At 43.6% G+C, this 12,469-nt stretch overlaps 1 protein-coding gene across 3 annotated transcripts in view; it reads right to left on the bottom strand.

Annotated features, from left to right (window-relative positions):
• Window positions 1-1,313: 1,313 nt before the first annotated feature.
• Window positions 1,314-12,469, bottom strand: part of ZSWIM7 (zinc finger SWIM-type containing 7) — a 161,960-nt gene continuing 150,804 nt past the window's right edge. For all 3 annotated transcript variants that reach the window (XM_044283764.1, XM_044283762.1, XM_044283763.1), the window contains exon 6: window positions 1,314-1,790. In XM_044283764.1, coding sequence (XP_044139699.1) covers window positions 1,683-1,790 — 108 coding nt within the window. In that variant the 3' untranslated portion in view covers window positions 1,314-1,682. The remainder of the gene's footprint in view (window positions 1,791-12,469) is intronic.

Below are 12,469 nucleotides of genomic sequence, written 5' to 3'. Positions count from 1 at the left end.
CTAGAAAACTTGCCCAAGTAATGGTAAATGAGTCATTCACAGGGGCCGATGCAGGTTTATTGCTTTATTAAAGAGGTTATTCCACGAAAATTATTACTATGCAATAAATAGAGCATTGGAAATAAAATATTACTGCAAGATACATGCCATAAAAAGATTTTTTTTCATGCATTACATTTTTTCTCTCTGGTAGCGCCCCCTGCTGTTTATCTTTCTGGTCCACCTTCTCCTGCATTTTAAGGTGGGCAAAGATTCTCAGTAGCTTACCTACTCCCTTCCCCTCCTCTCAGTCCCTGCAAAGTGATCTCTTTCATGCGTTCATCCTTACTTCTACATTCATGGAAATACATAGGTGTATCTCTCTCTAGACAGTGGAGAAGGACATTGTGAGGACATTTTATACCATATGTATGTCTGGGGCTATATGTAAGGGACTATTTTCAATGCAGGAAGGATGGGGTTAATTGTAGAATATTCTGGAAGATGCAAGTGCCTGACTGTCTCATGTAGCAAGCTGCTGCCCACCCACAGAAAGGGAATAAAGTGCTCCAGATAAGTTTGACATTTGTGGGCTAACCCCTATAATAACCTTAAATCAAACTTTGCTGAAAATAGTTTTGGGAAAAACTCATTATAGTTCCATCAAATGTGTTTGACAGAAACGCTTGTGCAATTTACATAAAAACTCTAAGTGGATACAATTCTGTCATATTCGCTGTATAAATAGACAAAATAGATAAATAGGAAAAAATGAATAAGCTTAAAGGTGTTTTCTGAGATTTTAATACTGATGACCTATCCTCTGGATAGATCATCAGTATCTAATAGGCAACCGCACTCACAATAGCACCCCAGCCTTCCCTAGGCCAAGTGACGACACATTCATCGGTCATGTGGCCTAGGAGCAGCTCAGCCCCATAAAAGTGAATGGGGTGAGCACGATACCAGGCACAACCACTGTACAATGTATGGCGCTTTACTTGGTAAGCTGCAAGAAGGCCACAGCGTTCACAGGAGCGCTGGTGCCTTCTTAACCCTGGGTTCACACCTGAGCGTTTTACAGCGCGTTCAAACGCGCTGTAAAACGCTTAAGACATGAAAACCAATGCTTCCCTATGGGAAGGGTTTACACCTGGGCGTTTTACAGCGCGTACGAATGCGCTGTAAAACGCCCGACGCTCAAACAAGTACTTGAGCTTCTTTGGGGCGTTTTGACGCGCGTTTGTGGCCATAGGACACTGCAGTCAATGACACAAACGCGCGTCTACTATTACAAAAAACGCGCATAAAAACGCGCGACTAAAACGCGCGTTTGAGGAACGCTTAGGTGTGAACCCAGGGTAAAGGCCTGATTGGAGGGGGTCCCCGGGTGTCAGACCCCCACCGATCAGATACCGATGACCTATCCCGAGGATAGATCATCAGTATTAAAATGTTGGAAAACTCTTAACTCTATTCCTTAAAAATATATGGAATTGGCTCCCGTTTCACAACTTTTGTATAAAAAGAGAACACAAACCTTGAAAAAACATCTCACATGATTGAAGGCTAGAAGGAGTTAACATTTTTTGGAGACATGTCTTCCAGCAAGGAATCTTACATAAAATATTTTTTTGGTTAACAGTCCTGGGTTTCCAAATCCCACAGCAGCTCCACTCTTCCCTGTAGTTCATCCTGTGGAGTTAGTCTTCTTTGGCCAGCAGAATTTCGCTCATCTGCTTATCAGACACAGAAAGATCTTGGCAGCACCCTATGGCTTGACTTAGGTAGACCGCAAGAATATGTTTGCACTGAAAATAACAATAAGAGCCCGGTTTAATCAAGATGCAAATACCATAATTGTATCATGCATTATTTTTCTTTTACTAGATAATTTTTCTTGAAAAATGTATAAAGAGACAATACAAGCAAAGTATTGACAACTTATATTGACCCCCCCCACCCCCACTCTTGGCTCTCTCGGAGAGACATACTAGTGAGTGATGAGGACAAGAACGCCTTAGGTAGGCTGAGGCTTATTTCCTAAAAACATACTGCAAACCGTACGCCACATTCTAAAAAATGCTTTATAAGTGAGGCACCACAGGAACATCCGGTTCAAGGAATATTCCCCATGGACTGGGAGGACAAAGGTGATCACGTGCGTTTGATTCAAGGCAGTTCTTCAGTTTCAGAGTTAAAGGCTATGACCATTAGGAAGTCACATTTGGCAGAGTTCGAGATTATAGACCTGGAGCCGCTAGCCGTCTATCACAGAAGGATTCGTTACTATTTAGAGAGGCGTTTCCTCTTCAAATAGACTCCTTTCTCTAACCTGAGTTGATGAATTCATGTTTAGTGGGTGGATTAGGCCGAATCCTGTAACAAGCTATCAGTTTACAAGCCTGGAACAATGTTCTTTGCTATAAGATCAAATGAAATATACAGAATGGTTCCCAAATAACGTCCAAAACCCCTTTCCAATACATTTTCAGTTGTGTGTACTCCTAAAGGGTATGTAGTAGAGGAGCACAATCCAAACCACAGCACGGACAGGAGGAGCCGTTTCTAATCTCAGTTCTACACAGGAATAGAAGTGTCCTAAAAACCCTGTGAATGAGTAAGGGCTGTTTCACATGAGCGGATGCCGTGCGTGACATCCGCTCCGTGAATGACAGCCAAGACCCGATGCGGACAGCAGAGGCACGGAGCATTAACATGACTGATAATGCTCCATGCCTCTCTGTGATCTCTTTACTACGAAATCACAGTGAGATAAAGTTGACACTGTGATTTCGTAGTAAAGAGATCACAGAGAGGCACGGAGCATTATCAGTCATGTTAATGCTCCGTGCTTCTGCTGTCCTCATCGGGTCTTGGCGGTCATTCACGGAGCGGATGTCACGCACGGCATCCGCTCGTGTGAAACAGCCCTAAGAGTTATGACATTCATTGAGTCTCACACACTGATAACTGAGGAGTTACAGGAAATGTTTGAGATTTAGAACTGATGACCTATCCTCAGGATAGGGGGATGACTTAGCCTCGGTGGGGGTCCGTCACCCCAGACCCCTGCCAATCAGCTGTTTGAGAAGGCAGTGGCTCTCGCAGTAGCGCCGCAGCCTTCCCTCAGCTTTTCCTAGGCCAGTGACGAAACATTAATCGGTCACATCCTAGGCACAACTCAGCCCCATAGAAGTGAATAGGGATGAGTTGTGATACCAAGTGGAACCGCTATACTATGTACGGCGCTGTACTTGGTGAGCACAGAGAAGGACACGGCACTCACAGGAGTGCTGATGCCTTCTCAAACTGCTGATTGATGGGAGTCCCGGGTGTCGGAACCCTACTGATAGATACTGAGGACCTATCCAGAGGATAGGTCATCAATTCTAAAGTCTTGGAAAACACTTTTAAGGTAAGTATGTCGGTCCATTGCTTATTAGATAAGGCTACATTCACACTTGCGTTGTTCAGGATGCATCAGGATGTCTTCCATTCCGGCAGCATTCAGTTTTGTGACCAGACACTAAACCGCAGTAAACTGCGTTTTGTGTCCGGTCATAAAAAAAAAAACGGATCCGGCACTGAAAACAATGTAAGTCAATGGTGACAGATCCGTTTTTTTTTAAGAGCCTCAAAAAACGGATCCGTCCCCCATTGACTTTCAATGTATTTAGTGACAGATTTGTTTTTCTCCGTTTTGATTTCACACAACCTCATCCTAACAGAACGGATGCATCCTGATGTGCAAAATCAAAATGGATCCATTTAATTCAAGTATTGAGATCCTCTGCCGGATCTCAATACCGGAATTAACAACGCAAGTGTGAAAGTAGCCTTAGGAGATGAGCCCTTTGGTGCCGCCCTGAATCAGAAAGTGCTGCAGGAAAGGGACAGAAACACACCACAGGACCCTCTCTAAATTGTGCATAGTTGTAAGAACTAGTAAAATGTAGTATGTAGTAATTGAAACTTGGACCTGAGTTGATCAAAAGATTTAAATCCCCCTCCCATGGGGAGAAGCCCTCCACTTGAAAAATTTCTAGTAATATGGGATTGCGCTACATGGTGTCCAATTCTCTAAATTTATTCCACACCTTACACATAACGACTCATGCACATGACCATGTCCATTTCTGCAAAACACAGATCCCGGCCGTGTGCATGACGCCATTTTATTTTTCACTTCAATAGACATGTCCTATGCTTGTATGCAAAAAGGACAAGAATAGGACATGTTCCATCTTTTATGCGGAACGGACATATGGATGCGGACAGCACACGGTGTTCTGTCCGCATCTTTTGCGACACCACTGAAATGATTAAGGCTGGGTTCACACGGGCGTGTCCGGATTAGGTCCGGATGCGTCCCGGTGTATTGCGGCAAACCCGCGCGATTGGGTACGCAATTGCAGTCAGTTTTGACTGCGATTGCGTTCCGATGTTCAGTGTTTATCACGCGGGTGCAATGTGTTTTGCACTCGCGTGATAAAAAACCGACTGTGGTACCCAGACCCGAACTTCTTCACAGAAGTTCAGGTTTGGGTTAGTTGTAGTGTAGATTGTATTATTTTCCCTTATAACATGGTTATAAGGGAAAATAATAGCATTCTGAATACAGAATGCTTAGTACAAGGGCAATTGAGGGTTAAAAAAATAAAAAATAAAAAATAAATTAACTCACCTTGTCCTCTTCATCGCGCAGTTCCCGGTCTGGTAGATGAGCTGTCGGCTAAAGGACCTTTGGTGACGTCAGATCACATGCTCCAATCACATGGTACATCACCGTGGTGATGTACCATGTGATTGGAGCATGTGATCTGACGTCACCAAAGGTCCTTTAGCCGACAGCTCATCAGAAGAGACCGGGAACTGCGCGATGAAGAGGACAAGGTGAGTTAATTTATTTTTTATTTTTTTAACCCTCAATTGCCCTTGTACTAAGCATTCTGTATTCAGAATGCTATTATTTTCCCTTATAACCATGTTATAAGAGAAAATAATACAGTGAATAGACTGTCACCTAGCAACCATGAGTGAAAATCGCACCGCATCCGCACTTGCTTGCGGATGCTTGCGATTTTCACTCAGCCCCATTCATTTCTATGGGGCCTGTCCTGCGTTACAAACGCAGAATATAGAGCATGCTGCGATTTTAAAGCATTGCAGAAGTGATGCGTGAAAAAAATCGCTCATGTGCACAGCCCCATAGAAATGAATGGTGCCGGATTCAGTGCGGGTGCAATACGTTCACCTACCGCATTGCACCCGCGCGGAAATCTCGCCCGTGTGAACTCAGCCTAAGTCCGCATCCAACAGCAAATAATGTGGATCAAACATATGTACACGAGCCCTAAGGCTTATTGTAGGGATCTGTGGGTCATTTAAACCTAGTCCACTCGACTCCTACAGAGCAATAGGAGTTTTCTGTCCTGCGATAGTGGCTACTATTCTCGCGGAAGAGTCCAGATTGTGGTGTTGGTTCCAACCCTTTAGATCTTCCAGCTGTGTAGCAATGGGACAACCTGCCAGATTTTTTCCCTCTTTGTGTATTATGCAATGTTAATCGCTCCGAGATTTCTTAGTAATGTCTTCTCAAATTCTGGGCTTATCTGGATATTGAAGAATGTCACAAACAACAAGAACCCAAAGGAAAGAACAGCAAGTATCCAAAGACGAGAACAAAAACTTCACATCAATATAAAAAAGGAAAAGATCAGATTCTGAATCTTGAGCCAATGTACTGGGAATCACTGGCGTCGATGATTCATTGCCTGATGAGTATATAAAAGGGCACGGCCACATGTGCAAAATTTTCTGAAGTGGAACTGCGCGCACAAAAGCCACATATTTTATAGCAGTAAAGTGGGTGATATTTTAACAAATTTCCACAACAAAATCCGCACGTGCATGACAAACCTGTGGGATGTAAATGTAGATTTCTGCTGCAGATTTCAACCTTAATCTACTGCAAACCTGCAGCATTTACGCATTAAATTCTGCAACAAAATCCAGACCATTTGGTGCGGATTTTGCTGCTGTGGAATCTACGGGTGGTCGGTCCATTAGTCTTAGGGTTCATGCATATGGCTGTTGCTCAGCTGCTCCATGCATAGGATGCACGGGCAACATCCATGCGGATTCCATAGACAGATCTAGACCCATTAAACTTGAATGGGTCCGTGACCTTTCCGTAGCGCAAAAAAATAGAACAAGTTATATTCTTTTGTGGTGCGGAGCCACGGAGAGAAACCCCACGGAAGCACTCCGTAGTGCTTCCGTGGGGTTCCGTGCCGCAGCTCTGGATTGCGGACCCATTCAAGTGAATAGTTCCAAATCCATGATGCGGGGTGCACATGGCCGATGCCCGTGTAATGCGGACCTGCTGTTTGCGGGCACAGCCAGGCAAGGGCCGTGTGCATGACCCCTTATAGGGGTTCTCTGACACAAAGAATCAATAGTTAGGGAGATGATCATGGTGCAAAAAAAAAAAAACATCAAGTCACAGTAGAAAAGGAGAAAACAGCCCCTTGCGGTGACAATGGTCACTGGCAGAGCTGATCCATGTCCTTCATGGTGGGGGGTACTCTGTGATCACACTATTGCCAAGTCTAATAGAAGCAGAGGCCTTGCCTTGCTAAAGGAATGTTTCACTAAATTGGCAGACATGCAAAACTACAAAAGACAGAAGCAGGGCCAAGGAAAGGGTGATGACGAAAAACTACCTAGCGCTGTGCTCAAACTACTCAACACATGGCAATTCCATGACTGTCAGTGTACTTCCGCCCTTGTGTGTTCTGACATGGTCTGAATACCTGGTGACTAATCCAGCTAATTCAGCTTGCTGGTCTAATTCTCCTTGTTACGGTGCTAATGTAAAAGCCAAACATTGAAGAGAACCTGACACATTGCAATTTTTAGCTAATGAAGTGGAAACAACAGTATTGTAGGATAAATACTAAGGGGCACATTTATTAAGACCGGCGAAGAGTCACTGGCCGCTACACAAAGTGCCTCGCAAAAGTATTCGCCCCCTTGACTTTTTTTCCGATTTTGTTACATTACAGCCTTAAGTTCAGTGTTTTGTTAATCAGAATTTTATGTGATGGATCAGAACACAATAGTCGGTGAAATGAAATTAGAAAAATATATAAACAAAACTATTTACAAATAGAAAACAGAAAATTGGCATGTGTGTATGTATTCACCCCTTTTGTTAGGAAGCCCATAAAAAGCTCTGGTGCAACCAATTGCTTTCAGAAGTCACATAATTAGTGACATGATGTCCACCTGTGTGCAATGTAAGTGTCACATGATCTGTCATTACATATACACACCTTTTTTGAAAGGCCCCAGAGGCTGCAACACCTAAGCAAGAGGCATCACTAACTAAACACTGCCATGAAGACCAAGGAACTCTCCAAACAAGTAAGGGACAATGTTGTTGAGAAGTATGTCAGGGTTAGGTTATAATAAAAATATCCAAATCTTTGATGATCCGCAGGAGCACCATCAAATCTATCATAACCAAATGGAAAGAACATGGCACAACAGCAAACCTGCCAAGAGACGGCCGCCCACCAAAACTCACGGACCGGGCAAGGAGTGCATTAATCAGAGAAGCAGCACAGAGACCTAAGGTAACCCTGGAGAAGCTGCAGAGTTCCACAGCAGAGACTGGAGTATCTGTACATAGGACGACAATAAGCCGTACGCTCCATAGAGTTGGGCTTTATAGCAGAGTGGCCAAAAGGAAGCCATTACTTTCAGCAAAAAAACAAAAAGGCACGTTGTGAGTTTGCGAAAAGGCATGTGGGAGACTCCCAAAATGTATGGAGGAAGGTGCTCTGGTCTGATGAGACTAAAATTGCATTTTTCATCCATCAAAGAAAACGCTATGTCTGGCTTAAATCCAACACATCACATATCCCAAAGAATACCATCCCCACAGTGAAACATGGTGGTGGCAGCATCATTCTGGGGGGACTGGGAAACTGGTCAGAGTTGAGGGAAAGATGGATGGTGCTAAATACAGGGATATTCTTGAGCAAAACCTGCACCACTCTGTACGTGATTTGAGGCTAGGACGGAAATTCAGCTTCCAGCAGGACAATGACCCCAAACACACTGCTAAAGCAATACTTGAGTGGTTTATGGGGAAACATGTAAATGTGTTGGAATGGCCTAGTCACAGCCCAGATCTCAATCCAATAGAAAATCTGTGATCAGACTTAAAGATTGCTGGTCACAAGCCCAAACCATCCAACTTGAAGGTGCTGGAGCAGTTTTGCAAGGAGGAATGGTCAAAAATCCCAGTGGTAAGATGTGGCGAGCTCATAGAGACTTATCCAAAGCGACTTGGAGCTGTGATTGCTGCAAAAGGTGGCTCTACAAAGTACTGACTTTAGGGGGGTGAATAGTTATGCACACTGACTTTTTCCATCATTTTGTCCTATTTGTTGTTTGCTTCACAATAAATAAAAAAACATCTTCAAAGTTGTGGGCATGTTCTGTAAATTACATGATGCAAATCCTCAAACAATCCATGTTAATTCCAGGTTGTGAGGCACCAAAATACAAAAAAAGTCAAGGGGGGGGGGGGGGGGGGGGTGAATACTTTTGCAAGGCACTGTAACTTCAGCAGATCCTCCTCTGCTTCTACAGGTGAAACTCGAAAAAATTAGAATATCGTGCAAAAGTCCATTTATTTCAGTAATGCAAATTAAAATGAATTGCATTACTGCAGCTTAAAATTAGAATTTTGTGAAATGGTTCAATATTCTAGGATCAAAGTGTCACACTCTAGTCAGCTAATTAATCCATACCCCCAGAGCAAAGGGGACCTGAGATTGTGACTTTGGGGTTTCATAAGCTGTAAGCCATAATCACCCAAATTATAACAAATAAAGGCTTGAAATGTCTCGCTTTGCATGTAATGAGTCTCATATGTTAGTTTCACCTTTTAAGGCTACTTTCACACTTGCGTTCAGAGCGGATCCGTCTCAGACGGATCCGCTCATATAATGCAGACGGTGGCTCCGTTCAGTACGGATCCGTCTGCATTATATTGTTAAAATATTTCTAAGTGTGAAATTAGCCTCAGACGGATCCGTCCAGACTTTCAATGTAAAGTCAATGGGGGACGGATCCGTTTGATGATTGAGCCATAGTGTGTCATCTTCAAACGGATCCGTCCCCATTGACTTACATTGTAAGTCTGGACGGATCCGCACGCCTCCGCACGGCCAGGCGGACACCCGAATGCTGCAAGCAGCGTTCAGGTGTCCGCCTGCTGAGCGGAGCGGAGGCTGAACGCTGACAGACTGATGCATTCTGAGCAGATCCGCGTCCTCTCAGAATGCATTAGTGCTGTACGGATCCGTTCGGGGCCGCTTGTGAGAGCCTTCAAACGGAGCTCACAAGCGGACACCCGAACGCTAGTGTGAAAGTAGCCTAAGTTGCATTACTGAAATAAATGAACTTTGTACGATATTCACATTTTTCGAGTTTCACCTGTTTATGTAAGCCAGCTTCCTTGTGTCTTACATTTAGACCAGTTTCTACGCCTAAAACAGGCGTACAAAATAGTAAATGAGAGAGGCCTGCCAGGCCTTCCCCGCCCACTTTTTTAGACCTGGCATGAGCAGGGAGTTGCAAGTTGCAGATTGTGGTGCAAAGGACCTTTGCGCTGCAATGTGCGCCAGAAATACGCCTAAGGCTACTTTCACACCTGCGTTAGGTGCGGATCCGTCTGGTATCTGCACAGACGGATCCCCACCTATAATGCAAACGCTGGTATCCGTTCAGAACGGATCCGTTTGCATTACCATGAACAAAAAAAAAGTATTTATTTTTTGTTCGTGATAATGCAAACGGATCCGTTTTGACTTACCTTGAAAGTGAATGGGAGGCGGATCTGTTTTCAATTGCACCATATTGTGTCAGTGAAAACGGTGCTTGGGTTATTATCCCATGACAAGCACAGTTCTCTTCTCTTACACACCTATCATATCACCTATCCACTGGATAATTGTTAAGCATTTGATCGCTTGGGGCCCCCACCACTGGGACCCCCACCGATCACAAGAATGAAAGTGCCGTGTCCCATTTGAATGGAGTTGTGGTCAACATGTACACTGCTGCACCATTCAAAGTCTATGGGAGAGATTTATCAAAACTGGTGTAAAGGAAAACGGGCTTAGTTGCCCATAGCAACCAATCAGTTTGCACCTTTTATTTCCCAAAGGAGCTCTGAAAAATGAAAGATGAAATCTGATTGGTTGCCATGGGCAGTTTTCCTTCACACCAGGTTTGATAAACCTCTCCCTATGTGCCTGGCGAAAGAAGGTCAAGCTCTCTACTTGATTATTTCAATTACTCTCATAGAAACTGAAAGAAGCAGCAGCGTGCTTGTGTGAAGAGGCCATCAGGTCCGACACCCCCACTGATCAGCTGTTCCTGAGTAGCACGCTGTACAGCTTCATCCACTGACAAGGGCAATTTGGGGCTCATCAACCAAATAATGATAATTATAATTTGCTTTTGGTTGGGGGGGGGGGGGGGGGGGAGGGTTTAAGCGGGTGACAGGTTCCCTTTAACAATCCACTCCTGGTTTTGGCTTCCAAAAGTGCATCAAGAAACCTGACCGTGTGGTCGTACCCTCAAGAGAGCCAGGATCATACATCCCGCTAATTGTGTATTGATCGGGCCCTCCAGCATGACTTGCTCACTGCACCACGTGGACAGAAAAGATTTCATTATCCTAATGACAACAACCAGGAAAAGCATAATGCAAAATTATAGCAAATTATGACACAAAGACCACAGCGCAATAGTGCTTAGGGCATACACCGCTAAAGAGCGCTAAATATAATGGACTGCTAAGCAGAGATTTAAAGCAGATCCCCTATGTGAACGCCCTCTGGCAGGCTTTTGTTGACATAGGCTTTCTTTATCGAGAAGTAAAAGTACAGATTAATATACAGTAGTCAGTAGTTAACCGACTACTGATACAGTGTATCACGGCGATCACAGGGTCCGTCTATAACTGGGTCCCTCCTTTATTGTCCATCGCACTGTTACTGAACATTTACTTTATTATTTTATGGTGGGATATATATATATATATATATATATATATATATACACAGTAAATATGTATATATATATATATATATATATATATATAAATAAATAAATAAATAAAATTCTACTGAGCTTTATAATTAAAAATTGGCTCGAAGATCATACAGTGTGGAGAAGGCATATGAATTTTTATGCTCCGACAGTTCTGAATTTGTCACCGCTTCAGGAATTTATTCAGATAGCGGGGACTCTGGCTCCTATGGTGGTAGAAGTCGCCACCTTATCTCACTCACCACCCAGCGTTCCCGTCCCACCCACTACATGGGTTTCTGAAACTTCATTTTCCCCAAGTACCCCAATTTTTATCTACTCCCCAAATTAATGTGGAAGTCCCAAATTTTACCAATTACGACTTTTTTTTCATTTGTTTATGGAAGATAAAGTCATTGAATTGATTGTACAGCAGACTAAGGCTACTTTCACACTCGCGTTTAGGCTTTCTGTTTGTGAGATCCGTTCAGGGCTCTCATAAGCGGTCCAAAGCGGATACGTTTTTGCCCTAATGCATTCTGAATGGAAAAGGATCCTCTCAGAATGCATCAGTTTGCCTCCGTTCAGTCACCATTCCGCTCTGGAGGTGGACACCAAAACGCTGCCTGCAGCGTTTTTCTGCCCATCCTGGGATGCGGAGCGAGACGGATCCGTCCTGACACACAATCTGACACAATAGAAAACGGATATGTCCCCCATTGACTTTCAGTGGAGTTCATGACGGATTCCGTCTTGGCTATAGAAGACTTAATACAACCGGATCCGTTCATGACGGATGCATGCGGTTGTATTATTGTAACAGAAGCGTTTTTGCAGATCCATGACAGGTCTGCAAAAAACACTAGTATGGAAGTAGCCTAGTCTGTACATCACACAGTTTGCTGTACAAAAGCCCACACCTATTTATATAAGAAGGTGGACCCTCACAAGTGTCCCTGTCTTACCCTTAGGATCCATTCACACGTCCGCAAAATGGGTCCGCATCCATTCTGAAATTTTGCTGAACAGGTGTGGACCCATTTATTTTCAATGGGGCCAGAATGTGCTGTCCCCATTCGCATTTGATAGACCAAAAATGCATATAGGAGAAGTATGACCAACAAACAAAAAGAATGCCTGAAAAACACAACAAAGAAAGAAAGAAGAAACACAACTAGAAAGACATTTAAATCTTATCACACAATATAATACATCTAATAAATCAATCCGCGCAATATTAACAAAAACACTGGCATATAATAGGACAAGACCCTTACCTTGAAAAATACCTCCCAAAACAACCCGTAATCATCTATAGGAGGGCCCCTACACCTATAGGAGGGCTCTTTGGCATCAAGTAAACCCAAACAAC

The sequence above is a fragment of the Bufo gargarizans genome, chromosome 3 (genome assembly GCF_014858855.1).
Source record: "Bufo gargarizans isolate SCDJY-AF-19 chromosome 3, ASM1485885v1, whole genome shotgun sequence".
In the NCBI taxonomy this organism is placed as follows: Eukaryota; Metazoa; Chordata; class Amphibia; order Anura; family Bufonidae; genus Bufo; species Bufo gargarizans.
The sequence above is the reverse complement of the archived record's forward strand: the minus strand, read 5'-3'. Positions and strand labels throughout refer to the sequence as shown.